The sequence below is a fragment of the Girardinichthys multiradiatus genome, chromosome 6 (genome assembly GCF_021462225.1).
Source record: "Girardinichthys multiradiatus isolate DD_20200921_A chromosome 6, DD_fGirMul_XY1, whole genome shotgun sequence".
Lineage (NCBI taxonomy): Eukaryota > Metazoa > Chordata > Actinopteri > Cyprinodontiformes > Goodeidae > Girardinichthys > Girardinichthys multiradiatus.
In genome coordinates, this window is record NC_061799.1 from 19,280,090 (window position 1) to 19,298,481 (window position 18,392).

The window sequence follows — 18,392 nt, forward strand, 5'->3', positions numbered from 1 at the left end:
ACCTCTGAGCACCAGCGCCCTCTGTCGCTGCCCCCTCTCACCTGCACTTGAAAACGAGAGCCGCAGCAGCAGCCCGGTCTCTTCTCTTACGCCACCGGGACTGCCTGTCAGAGGCAGTGTCTACTGCGATAAACCGTCACATACGAGGATCCACGACCACAATCCAACATGGTGAGTATATTACTGGCTTTTCTCCTAAGGCGGAGGTTTTAATGCGGCTGAAAAAAAGAGTGCAGCCTGTCTGGGAGCCGCACCACAGAATAACCTTCATGCGTGGTTATAACGGTGACAGCGCAATAAGCCGCCCTGGATGGAGCCTGTCAGGTGTTTGAAATGGATGCCGGGGCTCGGTGGTGTTGTGTGACCAGATAAGGGCTCTGGCTGCGGTCGGTTGTAACATGCGCAGCAGCCGGCTGATAAGGCAGGGCTGTGGCCTTCACTGCACGGCCCAGCTCAGCCTCTCTGTGACGTTCGTCGCAAAGCCTTTATTATTAGACATGACTGCAGAAAAGCTATGTTAACGGGCGGTGGGGAGAGGAACGTGCATAGAGCTGGCATGGCTGTGGGATATATGGCGAACCATAGTTTTACTGAATTATGGAATTACGTGACATTAAAGGAGATTGCGTCACTGTTTGAGAGCCTTTAAATATGAAATTACATATAGGCCAAAAGCAATACGTCATCTGATGTTTTTCTACAGAAAGCTTCACGGCGTCTCTGACCAAGAGTGGTCATTATCATTTAAGGATGTTTTGTTGTGTTTAAGTAACAGGATAATCATATATTTGTGGAGCCATTTTTGGGCTATATCTGGGACAGATGTCATTATTATTTGGACATATTCCATTCTAAATGAGCCTATTCAAGGAATATTGCATATTAAAGTGATGATTCTTAAGTTCACAGAGATTTGTAGAAATTATTTATTTTACTCTATTTACATTTTTTTCCTATAATCCTCCCAAGCTGTTAGATAGACTGGTTAGAAATATTTCATTTTCAAATAAGGCTTCCCTTAGAGGTCAATAGAGAGGATTTTATGTTTTTCATAATGTTTTTAAAGTATTTTATTTATTTATTCATTTTTGCATAGAATCCTCCTAAACAAAGAGATGAACCAGTTAAGGACTATTTATACTAAGTAAAGCTTTTTAAGCCCCATAAAGATCCATGACAATATTGTTTTTCTTTCTTCAATCACTGTATTATTATTTTGTGTCTGGATTCCTCACAAACTGTGAGATTAACCAGTCAAGGAATATTTTATACTAAGATAAGGCTTGTTCATTTCTAGGAAGATCCACGGTGATGATTGTATTTCGTAATTTGAATTTTATTTTTATTTTCGCCTATAATCTTCCCACTATGATAAACTGTTTCATATTAAACTAAGGCTTCTTAAGTCCCATAGAGGTTATTATTATTTTTTTTATTGTTTTTCATGTAGTCAAACATTGTAAAATAAGACTATTATAATAGGCATTTTGTACCCTGGGATTTAGGAAATCAACCGTACCTACATACAATACGTAATCATTAGCTCAAACTCAATAGTTAGAACAGTTTTTGTAAGATGATATTTTCAGATTACATTTCATAGCTTTCTTTGGTTCAGTAAGTGCATACATATTTTTTGCTGGCTTGTATCTTCCATCTTTATGGTAACATTTTTAAAGCAGTAATAAGCTCTAGACCAGAGAGAGCAGCATGTGTATGGTGACTCAGTAATTCCTGAATTGTTGCTTCAGCCATAAGGTAAAATCTGCGCCCTCCCACCACTTCTTTCCTCCTAGGTTCAGTTTCAGACATGTCTTTCTTTTTATAACTCTGCCTGGAGCGGTTGTGTACACCGACTACATGACATAAATAGAAGCATACGATGAATAAAGTGAACCTCTGATGCTGGTTGTGCGTAAATGACTGCAACATGTGACATGTAACCCGCTCCCCACAGGTGAACTTCACTGTGGATCAGATCCGGGCCATTATGGACAAAAAGTCCAACATCAGGAACATGTCCGTGATCGCCCATGTGGATCACGGGAAGTCCACGTTGACTGACTCGCTGGTGTCCAAGGCTGGGATCATAGCCTCGTCCCGGGCTGGGGAGACCCGCTTCACGGACACACGCAAAGACGAGCAGGAGCGCTGCATCACTATTAAATCAACGTATGTGGGAATGAGGCCCGGACACAGCTCTATGGTTCAAAACGTGGCTTAAATAGCGGATAATTCCACTGAACAGTGAAAATGACAACCAAATATAACCAAATAATATACTCGAATATCATTAATTAGAGATGCACTGATCAGACCTGTCCTAGCCTATACTGATTTCAGGTTTTCTTCGAGGTCTGATCTGCCCATTCAGATTTTGACTGATTCCAACTTGTTTTCTTAGGACCATAACCCACAACAGACAGAAAATGTGCTGCAGGTTCTTTGATAAAGGTAGTAGTTTCAAATCGAACATAAAATGAAGCAATCTCAATCCCATCTCTTTATCAAATCACATTCACTTAACCTTTATCTGATTTTACTAAACTCAAACATGCTTATGGTGGGTATGTTTAAAGACCAAAAATGGTGGAGTTCTTAATTTTGATGCTTTTTGGGAAAAACGTTTTTTCATTATTCGACCTGCTGATCACCAATCAAAGCCTATCAAGAAAACAATTACCTCATTATGATGTCTAGCTGTTTGTTTGATTGGTTCATCTTTATCAATAACAAATTGCTTTATAGTCATTAATAAACTCTTCTTCCTGAATAATGTATAAAACATCTAACGTGAAGAAACAAGCCAAGGCTACTTAGACAGAAAAACAGAGCATTCATCCAAGTAAATTAACAACAACTTTTCAAAGTTACAACACTTTTAAGCTAATGGACCTTTTATGTTCAACTCTGCTTATTGTGTTTTTAAGTAAGTTTTAGAACATTGTTTATCTGATCTAAGAGCCTCTAAAGACTGCACAACAGAAATAACAAACAAAAACCACAAGTTGATTATTTTAAGTCTCAACCTTTTTTAAATGTCCAAGCTAAAATTCTCATATGTTCTAATAAAACATGTAAATTGTCCAAATCCAATAGCAGCACATCTTAAAGCACTTGACAGAGCAGCATGTTTGCCACTGTATTGCATCCCCTCTTCTATTAACTTCTACACCAGATGCTGTAGTTGTAAAAGTGTTTCCCATAATTATTACTCAACAGTTGCTTGGTACTTGCTGTATTTTTTTATTCCCGCTGCACCATATGTTATCAATGAGTGATAGAGCCAGTAAGTATGCTGGTTTGACTGCTTCATGATGGAGCAAGGAGTTTTGCGGCAAATTTCTGTTCCTTGGGTTTGTAAAGCTTGGACTTTCCGAAGCCAGTTTTAGCCGATTCTAATTTTTCTTTAATATTTATACTCAACACTGTGAAATGTTAATTTTTTTCATTCTTGCTGTGATTGGCCAGTTGGTACAGAATACCACTGTAACCGAGGCAACTTTACACAATACGTGTGAGGGAATACACTGTAAAAGAGGGTTTTTCCACCTTTTTAAGCATTTTATGGAAAAGACATGTTTTCAGCATCTTAGATAAGTGATTAGCGTGGTTAGCATTAGTACCTGTAAACAACAATCTTTTCAACTGTGGTGCAAAAGCTGCTTATAGTTTTAATTTAAAGAAACTAACCTACCACGTTTTTACAAGGTAGATGCATAGTAAATGTGATGTAATGCTAATTAACACCAACTTGCATGAAGATGAGTTGTTCAAGCACATTAATCTCAGTTTTTTCTTTGTTTTTGTGTTGGCAAAATGCAAAAAGCTGAAAAAGCAAAATCCCAGTTGTACTTCTATTTTAAAAATGCCTTCCACTGTGGAGGTACTATTGATTGAGTTGGTACTTGTTAGGAGAAAATTAGAAATCCCTAATGTCAACCTCAAGGCTAAGATATTTGAAAGACTGCCAACATTTCTAACTCCAGTGTGTTTCATGACAGGTTGAAAGCTCAAAAGAATACAAACAGAGCAACTGTTCTGTAACAAATTCAGTTTCTTGTTCCGTGCTGAAGTGTCACTCACTGTATTAAACGTAGAAGCCTGAATAAATGGCATGCCCCTCTAGAAAAGACAGTTTCCTGTTAGTTTCTTTCATAGTTGGTGCTGACTTTGATTTCACTCAATCAGTCTCTGTGTCTTTGGCACTTGAGCAGTCTGCAGAAGCCAGAATTGTGGTCTGGTTAGAGAGGCTCAAATACTTCTTTCACTCGACTTGCAAATCAATTTTAACTTTAAGTAATAAGTTTCTTTTAGCGATGCTCTGTGTCTATACATTGAAATGAAACTACTGTATTGGAGACTGATAATTTCTTTGTAAGTAAACAAATCAATAAAACCATAATGAGATCAAATAATCACATTTCCAACCTTAGGCAGTGTCTAGTCCACCTTATGTCAGTTTCTTGTATAAATCTGTCTTGAATTTAACTGGGGTTTCTGTGCTCTGGGGGGCCTTTGGATGTCTATGGCTCGGATCTCCTCCGTATCTGTCACACTTGCTATTGCATATTTTTATGGAGAAACCTTATATACACAAGGGCGTTCACACTCACCCACAGGTGTTCAGATTCAGGTGTTAACAAACAAACAAATGTTCTATATTCAGCCGCATTTACCGTTAAATAAATCTTGAATTCATAAGTACCGTGCATTTTTTGGTTAGAAAGCTGTAAACATGAACGTTTCTGCAGGTGTAGAAGCAGTCTTCTAGGGTCTTATCTTGTATTTTCTTCATCCTTCTTTCTTTCCTCCGTTCTATTCTCCTTCTCTCACCTTTTTCTTTTTGAGTCACCTCTCTCTCTTTCGTGCTTCTAATTTTTTTCATTTCTGTCTCCATGTCCGTAACAATTGAAAAAAATCCCAAAGCAGTTTCTAATAAAGTTTATTTTATAAATATCAAGCAGAGCTTTAAAGCATTAGCTGTAACGCTCCACTTGCGAAAGTAAATTTGTTGGGCTTTTTCTTGGCACTCAGACCAATTCTGAGCGCTACTCGGCCGGACAAGACACGTTTAAAAAAAAAAGAATTTACCTAATTCAAAGATGTTTTAACATCAGCGTTTAGTGTATCTCCTACAGAGTTTAGCTAAAATGAAGTGTGGAACCTAAATGTACAATGAACATCTTATTATTTTCTCTCTCTGCGATTCAGGGCCATCTCCATGTACTACGAGCTTGGAGAGAATGACTTGGCATTCATCAAGCAGAGTAAAGACGGAAACGGCTTTCTCATCAACCTGATTGATTCCCCAGGTCATGTTGATTTCTCCTCTGAGGTCACTGCTGCCCTCAGAGTCACTGATGGTGCCTTGGTGGTGGTGGACTGTGTCTCAGGTAATCACATGAGCTGTACCTGCTCTCAAAAACTAGGGCTGTCGGCAGAGACTCACATTTTCACGTCTCTGGACAGGTGTGTGCGTCCAGACTGAGACCGTACTGCGGCAGGCCATCGCTGAACGCATTAAGCCAGTTCTGATGATGAACAAGATGGACCGAGCCCTTCTAGAACTGCAGCTGGAGCCAGACGAGCTCTACCAGACGTTTCAGCGCATCGTGGAGAACGTCAACGTCATCATCTCCACCTATGGAGAAGATGAAGGGGGCCCCATGGGGAACATCATGGTGAAGCCCATGCCTAGCGGCCACAAAAACATGCTTCTATAATAAAACAGTTGCGAAAAGGTTAAAATCTCGTAATTCCTGTCCTCAGATCGATCCTGTTATCGGAACAGTTGGATTCGGCTCCGGGCTCCACGGCTGGGCTTTCACATTGAAGCAGTTCGCTGAAATGTACGTAGCTAAATTCGCAGCGAAAGGAGTCGCTCAGCTGGGGCCAGCAGAGAGGTGTAAAAAGGTGGAGGACATGATGAAGAAGCTATGGGGAGAGAGGTAAAAATTAGAGCAGACTTGCAATGCAGCCATTCATGTTCTTTTTAGGACAGAACTGTTTAGGCTGTCCAAGGTGCCAGACATTATTGTATTCTTTTAAAGAGGCCATGATTACAAACGTCTTTGCGATCGTTTACCTGTAAACCAGACATAAATACATTGAAATTAGATTGATGCTGTATTCTGATCCAGTCATTCAGGACAATAAGATGCAGTCCTTGGCCCCCTTTTGTTTGGCTGTTTATATGCAGATTTGCCATTCAGCCAGTGTTGTTGCCACTCAGGTCTGTCACTGTCAGTGTTTCCAAAATAAGACAAACCTTTTGTACGTTATAAATAAGTGTCTGATAAAGCTCAGTAGATTGCATCGAGCTGTTAACTTTACAGCTATACCTGCAACTAAGTAACCATGTAGCAACAGTAATAATGGGAAATAAACTACTAAGCAGCACAACTGAATCAGGAATACTTTCTGTGGAAAGAAAAACAAGAAGGGTGCACATAGTTAATGGCAAAAATAGCACATTCAACGGCTGCTTCCAAGAAAGACACACAGCTAAACACAGAAACACTGGACCAGGTGTTCTTTCTGTAAAATAGAAAAACAAGAACTTAATGGCAACAATAGCTCGGTCAAAGACTCCCTCCAGGAAAGAGACACAGTTAAACACAGAAGCTCAGAGTGTACTTTCTATGGAAAGAAAAACCAAATATTTTAACTCCACCTGCTTAAGCTATTTTATGTTCTTTCTATGTAAATGTTTTTAATTACATAAAAATTTACAACTTCTAAATCATAGCATTTAAAAACTGCTCCTGGTCTCAATTGATCTTTCAGAGGTTAGAAGAAGTGAACTAAACACTGCGGCCTACAATTATGCTCCTATATAAGATAACAAAAACATAATGCTGTAAAATCAGATGCTCTGTTTGACCATGAAAAATATATCTATTCTAGTATATTCCTTAACTAGGTCTGAATATTTTATTATGTTTTGCACTGTTTTTCTAGATATTTTGACCCAAGTGCTGGCAAATTCAGTAAGACAGCCTCCGGTCCTGACGGCCAGAAATATCCTCGGACCTTTTCTCAGCTTGTTTTGGATCCCATTTTTAAGGTGAAAATTAATTATATTTGAGGTCTTTATGAGGGGTTTACAACTTCTTAATTTTAGATGTTAAATGAAGCACCACATTGAAAATATCTGTTGCACTAAGTTAATTAGACTAAGTTCATAATTTAGCCCTTTTTTCAATTCTTTCCCAGGTGTTCGATGCCATCATGAATTTTAAAAAGGAAGAAACAGCCAAGCTAATTGAAAAACTGGATGTCAAACTGGACTCTGAGGACAAGGACAAGGAAGGGAAGCCTTTGCTGAAGGCTGTGATGCGCCGCTGGCTTCCTGCTGGAGAGGCCTTGCTCCAGATGATCACAATTCATCTGCCCTCTCCTGTCACTGCACAGAAGTACCGCTGTGAGCTGCTCTACGAAGGACCGGGAGACGACGAGGCTGCCATGGGTCTGACATTGACATCATTTAATTTGAAGCATTTATACATCTCATCATGCTTTAATAATTAATCTCGTGTTACTTGAACGTCATCAGATTTAGACTCTAATATCTCAACCCCTTCTCAGGTATCAAGAACTGTGATCCCAAGGCTCCTTTGATGATGTATATTTCTAAGATGGTACCAACAAGCGACAAGGGGCGTTTCTACGCCTTTGGACGCGTGTTTTCTGGCTGTGTGTCCACAGGCCTGAAGGTGCGCATCATGGGGCCAAACTTCACGCCTGGAAAAAAGGAAGACCTGTACATCAAACCTATTCAGAGGTGAGAATGTTTTTGCAAAAAATACAGGGCCTTGCAGAAGCATTCACAGCCCTTGCACTTTAACACATTTTGCTCTGTGTATTTGGATATTTTTCAACAGCACAAAGTAGTGCAAAACTAACATGGAGGAAAAATGATTTTTTTGACAACAACCCAAAACATTTAGTCATAGCAACACTGGAAACATTTAGATCATAGTATATTCCTGTAATACAATGGTCCAGTGAAAGTTCAGATCTAAATCCAATGGTGAATCTGTGGCAAGAGTTAAACATTGCTGTTTTTAGATGCTTTGTATCCAATCTGACTTCTTTTGGAAGAAAAAAGGGCAGAAATTTCTGTTGCTAGATATAAAAAACTGGTAGAAACATACTCCAAAAGACTTTCAACTTTGATAGCTGTGAAAGGTGGTTCTAAAAAGCATTTTTCAAGTTTTTATTTGTAAAATATTTTGAAAATCAACTATGATTTTCCTTCCACTTTAGAAAAGGTTTATTACAAGTTGCTAACACAACAAAATGCTAAACAGTTTATGAGGTATGAATACTTTTGCATGGCACTGTTTGAGGACTGTATTGAATAAATGTTTGCTTATGTTCTTATTCTTTTACATCCATCTCTGTGCAGGACTATTCTGATGATGGGTCGGTATGTGGAGCCTATTGAAGATGTTCCATGTGGTAACATTGTGGGTCTAGTTGGAGTTGACCAGTTCTTGGTTAAGACTGGGACCATCACCACCTATGAACAAGTAACGTCTTCATTTCCTTCTTTCATGAGCAACAAGATATTGTGTACACCACTTTGCATTATAATATCTATCAGCTTCTTGTTACAACAACACAGAAATACTGAAGTGACTCTTCTCCCTGCAGGCCCACAACATGAGGGTGATGAAGTTCAGTGTGAGTCCCGTGGTCAGAGTTGCGGTGGAGGCAAAAAACCCAGCCGACTTGCCCAAACTGGTTGAGGGCCTGAAGCGCCTTGCCAAGTCAGACCCTATGGTGCAGTGCATCATCGAGGAGTCAGGAGAGCACATCATCGCCGGAGCAGGAGAGTTGCACCTGGAGATCTGCCTCAAAGACCTGGAGGAGGACCATGCCTGCATTCCACTCAAGGTGGATAGAGGAGATTTTTCTCTAAGAGACCGGCTAGGTGCACAGGAAGTCAGTGAAGGAACGCTAGATGATGGTTGAATGAGGGTCCGTTTATCATGGGATATAAGTGACATATTATTTAAAATGGCATGTTTTTAAACTCTTTGGTTTCCTTCAAATTGCAAACAAAATGACTTACACCAACTCTATGATTTAAGGCAATAACAGGTTCAGATGGAGTTTCTTCTAGAAGTCTGCACAAAACATTGTTTACGTGCAAATTATAATACCCTGGACTATAGCATTCATGCTGACAATCTTCTTGACCCCTTTTTTTAGAAATCCGACCCGGTGGTGTCTTACAGAGAGACAGTGACAGAGGAATCAGATCAGATGTGTCTGTCTAAGTCGCCCAACAAGCACAATCGACTCTTCATGAAATCCCGTCCGTTCCCAGATGGCCTGGCTGAAGACATTGAGAAAGGGGATGTCACCGCTCGGCAGGAGCTCAAAGCTCGTGCACGTTACCTCGCCGAAAAATACGAGTGGGAGGTGGCTGAAGCAAGGAAGATCTGGTGTTTCGGTCCCGATGGAACTGGTCCCAATCTGCTGATAGACATAACAAAAGGAGTCCAGTACCTTAATGAGATCAAGGACAGTGTGGTGGCTGGTTTCCAGTGGGCAACCAAAGAGGTCTGTGGACCATTCGTCTACTGTTTACTGTACATGTTCAGTTATAGCTCTGCTGTATGTAATTAGTTTTCTGGTGTTTACCACTGTTGTCAATCCTCAGGGCGCACTGTGCGAAGAAAACATGCGCGCAATCAGGTTTGACATCCATGACGTCACACTGCATGCAGATGCTATTCACCGCGGTGGAGGACAGATTATCCCCACTGCTCGCAGGGTCCTGTATGCCTGCCAGCTCACAGCTCAGCCTCGCCTCATGGAGCCAGTTTATCTCGTGGAGATACAGGTATGGTGTCTGGAGTCAGATCCCCTCCAAAAGCATTCAGAAAAACGCATGAAGCTTTAATGACAAATTTTAAAATTGGGTGGAATGTAAGATTTCTGTTACATTTTTCAGAGGGTAAAGACCTTTCAGTCAGTCATCCGTTACTTCCTGTTTCCCATTTGTCATCGTTCTCCAAAATGGGATAGACAACAGAACATTCCATGACTTTAAAGACTATGTATACACTCCTTCCGTTTTAAATAGCTTCAAGATGGTATGTTTTCTGCAAATTATTTAACTGTTGACAAAATACAGTGTTCACTACTTATTACCAATGTTATGGATGCATTCAAAATCCAGCTCACATAAATCATTTAGATTAACTATCGATTATGTGTTCACTTAAAATAACGTCTCTTTTTACCCACATACTAATATGAATATACATAACTATTATATCTGGTATTGGAAGGTATGAATAGAACGAATGATTTTTCAGCACAGACATTTGCAAATTGTTTTTTTTTTGTTTTTGTTTAGACGGCCTTGGAGGGTTGTCTGTTTTTACTCTTTAATATGAGAAACCCATTGCTGTGCGCTTGTTTGTGTCCCTCCTCTCCACGCAGTGCCCAGAACAGGTGGTTGGTGGGATCTATGGTGTGTTGAACAGGAAGCGTGGGCACGTCTTTGAGGAGTCCCAAGTTATGGGAACTCCCATGTTTGTGGTGAAAGCCTACCTGCCAGTCAATGAATCCTTTGGTAAGTTATTTTGATCAAATCCTATGTCAGGTTTCCTTTGAAGGTCTTCTTAAGCTCACATGTACACTGCCTTGTGAGACTACTCATACCCCTTGAACTTTTTCACATTTTGTCACTTTGCAACCAGAAAGTTCAGTGTATTTTATTGGAATTTTATGTGATAAAGCAACACAAAGTAGCGCAAAGTGCAAGGAAGATGATTAATGACTTAAAATCTAAAAGAAATCCTAAAATGTGGTGGGCATTTTTGTTCTGATACCCTGTAAATATATTCAAGTGCAACCAATTTTCTTCACAAGTCACTAAATTATTAGCTAAACTGCTCCTGTGTGTAATTTAATATCTGTATAAATTTGGTCTTTTTGTGAAGGTATCAGAGGTTTTTCAGAGAACATTAGTGAACAAATAGCATCATGAAGGCCAAGTAACACAGCAGGCAGCCTAGGGGCAGGTTTGTGGAGACGTTCAAAGCAGCCATTGAGGTGTTCTTGTCTGATTAGACCAAATCTGAACCTTAAAGGCCATATTTGCAAAATACGATGTTTGGATGAAAACTACCTCTGCACATCACCCTTGCCTGAACACACCAATCCCACTGTGAAACAGCATCATGCTTTTCTTTAGCAGGGAGAGCAAACTTGGTCAGAGATGATGGGAAGATGGAAGGAGATAAATACGGGGTAATCCTTAATGCAAACTAGTTAGAGTCTGCAAAAGACTTGAGCCTTGGGTTCACTTCCAGCAAGACAACAACCCCATAGATACAGCAAGAGCTAGAATATGGTGGTCTAGATCAATGCATTTTCATGTGTTAGAATGGCCTAGTTAAAGCCCAGACGCATATCTAATGGAGGATCTGGGGCGAGACTTAAAAATTGATTTTAACAGGCGCTTTCTATCTTGAGCTATTTTGCAGATAGTGGGAAAAACAGTTAATTTTCTAGGTGAGCAAAGCTGGTAGAAAAAGCTTTTCTACATAGTTCTGCTGAGTGTTGACTGAAGGGGACGAATACAAATGCAAGCTTCGCTTTTCACATTTTTATTTGTATAACTTTTAAAAACATATGTAATTTTTCTTCCCCTTTACAATTATGCATTACTGAGTAAATCACTTAAACACCAAATAAAATACATTGAAAATGGTTGCAAAGACATGTGAAAAAGATCAAAGAGTATGAATATATTTGCAAGGCACTGTTACATATCTACTGTCAGTCAGTGAACGGATGTGCAATAAGAGCTTTTTATATGATTAAAGTACTTTTATAATTATAAACTAAGCCTTAATCTATTTAACTTTCTTCAGGTTTCACAGCCGACCTGCGCAGTAATACTGGTGGCCAGGCCTTCCCTCAGTGTGTGTTTGACCACTGGCAGATTCTCCAGGGAGACCCCAGCGACCCTACCAGCAAGCCCTTCCTAGTTGTTAGTGAAATTAGGAAACGCAAGGGTCTGAAAGAGGGCATCCCGGCCCTCGACAACTACTTGGACAAATTGTAAACCCCCCGACTGCTGGATCATAAAATACCAAATCAACACAAAACCCCACCCCATGGGCACTTTAAAAACCTTTGCACAGGCTTAAAGATTCATCACACAGTTTGTTTTTTGACTCGGAGCCCAGGGCAGAATCAAAGCTTTAGCTGTAAGGTAGTGGAGCAGTGATGCTTTTTTTGTCATTTCATAGCTACCGTACACCAAGTGCCTAGGGTGAGGGTTTTAGAAAACATTTGGATCAAAGCAGTAATTCCTCATTTCTTCTGTTCCTTCACTTCACCCCTCCTATCTCCTTTCCTTCAACGTATCTGCTAGGATGGGCCTGTACAGTGCACTGTGATACTGCTGCAATAACGCTCATAAATGGATCATGGCCAGATATAAACCACAGAAGCCACAAAAAAGTGTTACAGAAGTAAACTGACTGAAGAGAGCTTTTGTTCAGTGGATGTAATGAAATAAAAGAAATAAAATCATGATACAAATGTGATGCCTGAGATTCTGTTCTCTCCTTAGTAGTGTTAGATACAAATGATGATATAATATAATGCCAGTTACTACAATATGATATAGATCTGATACCAAGTGTCTGAGTTGAGTCCCAATCAAAGTATTTTTGAATCGTGTCCCTAATTGAAACCAACTCCCAACATTCATTGTTGCTCTACTGTCTGATTTTATTTCTGCTGCACCCTCAGCAATTTATGCAACCAATTTGTAAAAATAATGGGCTATTTTCATGCACATGGCTTGCAGTACATTATTCTAGGCCACAAGTTATTTTGTTGATCTAACCATTTTAGGTTTTCAGTATTTTCCACCATTTGCAATGACGTTCACAGTGAAATAGGGACTTTATTGTATATTTTTCACTATCTTCCACACCATGCACAGCGCAGCTAAAACACACAAAGTTTGTAATTGACCTACTTCTACTGATAAGAATAAAGGATTTTTAAAGTAATGAATAAATATTGAATAATCTTATTATTTAACTGATTAAGATTTATTATTAATGATTAAGTTATCAGGACATTTATTCCTTAAATTAAAAGATCCCCACTTATTCTGATTTATCTAATCTAAAGGAAATAGAAATATGTGTTTGAAATTCTCTCTTTCACAGACATTCATCTCTAGCTTCAGACAAGCTGTATTACACAATTTTTCCTTCTCATGTCCAACAGGAAATGTCAGCTACTTTCAATACAGTTCAGTGATTTATTTAGTGGCACTTCACATATCCAGTTTACATACATGAATATATAGTCAAATGAGTCCAATTTAGTTACATTCCAATTGGATCTAATTTGATGGTTATGATACAAAGCTACAGTCAGGCAGCATATCATCCAGCTCTATATTTTTATGTTGAAAGCACCTTAGCCCACATTATAAAGGATTTCTGGTGCAAAAGTATTTGTGCATTATGACTGTGAACTTGAAGTCACTGAGAAAAATGCTGTTAGAGTTGACACGCTTCTTCAGATTCTAAAGTACAGTGCCTTGCGAAAGTTCTCGGCCCCCTTGAACTTTTCAACCTCTTGCCACATTTCAGGCTTCAAACATAAAGTTATAAAATTCTAATTTTTTGTGAAGAATCAACAACAAGTAGGACACAATTGTGAAGTGGAATGAAATTTATTGGATGTGTCAAACTAGTTTAACAAATAAAAAACTGAAAAGTGGGGTGTGCAATATTATTCGGCCCCCTTGCGTTAATACTTTGTAGCGCCACCCTTTGCTGCAATTACAGCTATAAGTCTCTTGGGGTTTGTCTCTATCAGTTTTGCACATTGAGAGACTGAAATTCTTGCCCATTCTTCCTTGCAAAACAGCTGGAGCTCAGTGAGGTTGGATGGAGAGCGTTCGTGAACAGCAGTCTTCAGCTCTTTCCACAGATTCTCAATTGGATTCAGGTCTGGACTTTGACTTGGCCATTCCAACACCTGGATATGTTTATTAGTGAACCATTCCATTGTAGATTTGGCTTTATGTTTTGGATCATTGTGTTGTTGGAAGATAAATCTCCGTCCCAGTCTCAGGTTTCTTGCAGACTCCAACAGGTTTTCTTCCAGAATGGTCCTGTATTTGGCCCCATCCATCTTCCCATCAATTTTGACCATCTTCCCTGTCCCTGCTGACAAAAAGCAGGCCCAAACCATGATGCTGCCACCACCATGTTTGACAGTGGGGATGGTGTGTTCAGGGTGATGAGCTGTGTTGCTTTTACGCCAAACATATCGTTTTGCATTGTGGCCAAACAGTTTGATTTTGGTTTCATCTGACCAGAGCAGCTTCTTCCACATGTTTGGTGTGTCTCCCAGGTGGCTTGTGGAAAACTTTAAATGAGACTTTTTATGGATATCTTTGAGAAATGGCTTTCTTCTTGCCACTCTTCCATAAAGGCCAGATTTCTGCAGTGTACGACTGATTGTTGTCCTATGGACAGACTCTCCCACCTCAGCTGTAGATCTCTGCAGTTCATCCAGAGTGATCATGGGCCTCTTGGCTGCATCTCTGATCAGTCTTCTGGTTAAATCTGGTGAAAAACTAACATTTTATAAAAAAGAACAAAATACCTACATTCAAATGTGGTGGTGGTAGTGTTATGGTCTAAGGCCGGTGTGCTTCACTAGAAAATGGAAGACCTGTCTTAATCGATAAAACCATAAATTATTGGTCCATAATTCATTAGTAGCAATAAAAAAGCCTGGAAATTATTGCAGATGCTTGATAGAAGTCGTTGCCACCAAGGATGGCACAATCAGTTCTCAAATTTAGGGGGCAATTACTTTTTCATATGTAACCAGATTGGTCTCAAATAGCTTTTTTCCTTTCTACCCTTCCATCCATTGTCTATACCAGCTTATTCATGCAGGATCACATCAGGGTTGGTGCCTATCTCCAGCAGTCATTGGGCAAGACGTGAGGTACATCCCTGGAAGGTTGCCAGTGCACTCTTTTCTCCTAATAAAAGCAATCGTCAGTACAAAATGCCTTTTACATTTACTCAGGTTATCTTTGTCTTGTATTAAAATTAGATTCATAATTTTAGATACTTAAGTGTGACACAAAAGAAAAAAATTGTGGGGGTAAGTACTTTTTCATTGGATTTGTAGAAAACCAAAGTCACTATGATGTCATATTTTGTTTCTTTTACCACATTAGTCATCAGTATCCTGCTTATTCAGCCACTGAGAACGCACTGGTGCCTGCACACTCATTCAGCTTTACAGGTGCCATGGGAGTCTGTACATCAGGTGATAAATCCAGTCGTCCACTGAACTGATGACAAGGTTTGTTTTTCAGCACACCGCCCCTCCACATGGTCATGAGTAATAGAGCAAAACAGTGAACCTAGCCTACCTCCTTAGACAAGATAACACATTGCAAAACACTTAATGAAGCTGTGTACGCTTTAAAATTAGCTGTATGAAGACAGATAACACTTTTTTGTACACAAAGTGTTTAAAAGAACTTTAAAGAACTCAGTCTTGTATTGCAGTAGGATAATTCTGCACTGAAACACTTAAGAAAGCACAACTTTCATTTATTCAGTAGGAGAACAAAAACCCAAACAGAGAAATAACATTTCCAGTGCCACAATAATTGGCACACCTAGCAGTCCTTCTAAATATAACTTAAGGTACTTTTTATGTCTGTCTAGTGTCACGGTTCTGTCACGGTTTACTTGGAATTGGACCCCAGAATGCAGACAAGCAGGCAGCGTGATGGTAAGTGAAAAAAAAGGTTTAATAACAAAAACTCACACTCAGCAGGAGGTAGGAACAAAACAAACGGGCAGGCAAGACAGGCATGGCATGATCAAAAAAAAAAAAAAGACATGGTTAGAGAACTAGGCATGAGCATGAGAGTGAAAGATGTTTCCGCAAAGACTAACAGAACAGGTGTGAATATATGGCGTGAAAACCAGGTGGAGCAAGGAGACAGATTAACTTGAAGCAAGTGAACTGAATAAACTTAATTAACAAAACAAAACGTGACTGGAGCAAAACAGAGACTCTTGAACACAAACTAGAAAAACATGAAGCAAAAGCATAACCAGATCCGAAAACCAAACTTGACAAAACATGAACAAGACGACAAAACAAAAGCATGACCAGGAAAATAAACAGAAACATGATTCAAAACTTGAACATAAGTGAAAAACATAAGGAAAAACCCTGAAACCAAAAACCAAACAACCCTACATCATGACAGTATAGAAATCTTTTTTATAATCCGTGACTTTTAATATCCTGTGACTAAAAGTGGGAAAGACAAGAGAACATGTCAGTCTTTATAGGAAACTGGGTACACTACCGGTCAAAGGTTTTAGAACCCTTTTCTCATTAAAATGGTTTTCTTTATGTTTATGACTATTTACATTGCTCATAGAGTCTCACTGGATGCATCAAAACAGTGAATGAACACATATGCAATTATGTACCAAGCAAAAATTGAAAAAAAACTTTAAATATGTTTTATATTTTAGATTCCTTAAAGTAGCCACCCTTTGCTGCAATGACTAAAATATTAACCTTTGGCCATCTCTCAATGAACCTCTGGAAGTTCTTTCAAGGCTCTTTGGAAAACTATGTCAAGTGACCCCTTCATGAAGCTCATGGAGAAAATGCTAAGAGAGCAAAGTAGTAATCAAAGCAAAGGGTGGTTATTTTGAAGAATCTAAAGTAAAAAAATATTTAGTTATTTCACACTTTCTGTTTACTATCCATGTGTGTTCATTCACAGTTTTGCCTTTGGTGAGAAACTACAATGTACATATTCATGAAAATATAGAGACCCATTAAGTGAGAAAGTATCTTAAACTTTTGACCAGTATTATATATGGTAAATATATATTATATATACACTGCTCAAAAAAATAAAGGGAAACCTCAAATAACACATCCTAGATCTGAATGAATGAAATCTTCTCATTGAATACTTTGTTCTGTATAAAGTTGAATGTGCTGACAACAAAATCATACAAAAATCATCAATGGAAATCAAATTTGTTAACCAATGGAGGCCTGGATTTGGAGTCACACACAAAATTAAAGTGGAAAAACACACTACAGGCTGATCCAACTTTGATGTAATGTCCTTAAAACAAGTCAAAATGAGGCTCAGTATTGTGTGTGTGGCCTCCACGTTCCTGTATGACCTCCCTACAACGCCTGGACATGCTCCTGATGAGACGGCGGATGGTCTCCTGAGGGATCTCCTCCCAGACTTGGACTAAAGCATCCGCCAACTCCTGGACAGTCTGTGGTGCAATGTGACGTAGGTGGATGGAGCGAGACATGATGTCCCAGATGTGCTCAATCGGATTCAGGTCTGGGGAACGGGCGGGCCAGTCCATAGCTTCAATGTCTTCATCTTGCAGGAACTGCTGACACACTCCAGCCACATGAGGTCTAGCATTGTCCTGCATTAAGAGGAACCCAGGTCCAACCGCACCAGCATCTGGTCTCTCAAGGGGTCTGAGGATCTCATCTCGGTACCTAATGGCAGTCAAGCTTCTTCTGGCGAGCACACGGAAAGAAATGCCACCCCACATCATTACTGACCCACTGCCAAACCGGTCATGCTGAAGGATGTTGCAGGCAGCAGATCACTCTCCACGGTGTCTCCAGACTCTGTCACTTCTGTCACATGTGCTCAGTGTGAACCTGCTTTCATCTGTGAAGAGCACAGGGCGCCAGTGGCGAATTTGCCAATCCTGGTGTTCTCTGGCAAATGCCAAGCATCCTGCACGGTGCTGGGCTGTGAGCACAACCCCCATTTGTGGACGTCGGGTCCTCATACCATCCTCATGGAGTCGGTTTCTAACCGTTTGTGGAGACACATGCACATTTGTGGCCTGCTGGAGGTAATTTTGCAGGGCTCTGGCAGTGCTCCTCCTGTTCCTCCTTGCAGAAAGGCGGAGGTAGCGGTCCTGCTGCTGGGTTGTTGCCCTCCTACAACCTCCTCCACGTCTCCTGGTATACTGGCCTGTCTCCTGGTAGCGCCTCCAGGCTCTGGACACTACGCTGACAGACACAGCAAACCTTCTTGCCACAGCTCGCATTGATGTGCCATCCTGGATGAGCTGCACTACCTGAGCCACTTGTGTGGGTTGTAGAGTCCGTCTCATGCTACCACGAGTGTGAAAGCACCACCAACATTCAAAAGTGACCAAAACATCAGCCAGAAAGCATAGGTACTGAGAAGTGGTCTGTGTTCCCCACCTGCAGAACCACTCCTTTATTGAGTGTTTCTTGCTAATCGCTAAAGATTTCCCCTGTTGTCT

At 40.0% G+C, this 18,392-nt stretch overlaps 2 protein-coding genes across 6 annotated transcripts in view; one reads left to right on the top strand and one right to left on the bottom strand.

The window, feature by feature from the left end:
• Window positions 1-182, bottom strand: part of LOC124870000 (cyclic AMP-responsive element-binding protein 3-like protein 3-A) — a 29,517-nt gene extending 29,335 nt beyond the window's left edge. For 3 of the 5 annotated variants that reach the window (XM_047368348.1, XM_047368342.1, XM_047368346.1), the window contains exon 1: window positions 42-182. The gene's annotated coding sequence lies outside the window, so the exon portion shown is untranslated. The remainder of the gene's footprint in view (window positions 1-41) is intronic. The other 2 variants (XM_047368343.1, XM_047368347.1) reach the window with 1 other exon arrangement.
• On the top strand, window positions 37-12,584 carry LOC124869999 (elongation factor 2). Its single transcript, XM_047368340.1, has 14 exons — window positions 37-171; window positions 1,958-2,172; window positions 5,215-5,396; window positions 5,473-5,684; window positions 5,773-5,951; window positions 6,964-7,069; window positions 7,219-7,471; window positions 7,591-7,786; window positions 8,414-8,537; window positions 8,662-8,904; window positions 9,223-9,576; window positions 9,677-9,859; window positions 10,465-10,597; window positions 11,904-12,584. Exons 1-14 carry the CDS (start codon window positions 169-171, stop codon window positions 12,095-12,097), a joined length of 2,577 nt encoding a protein of 858 aa, XP_047224296.1. The 5' UTR covers window positions 37-168; the 3' UTR covers window positions 12,098-12,584.
• Window positions 12,585-18,392: the final 5,808 nt, after the last annotated feature.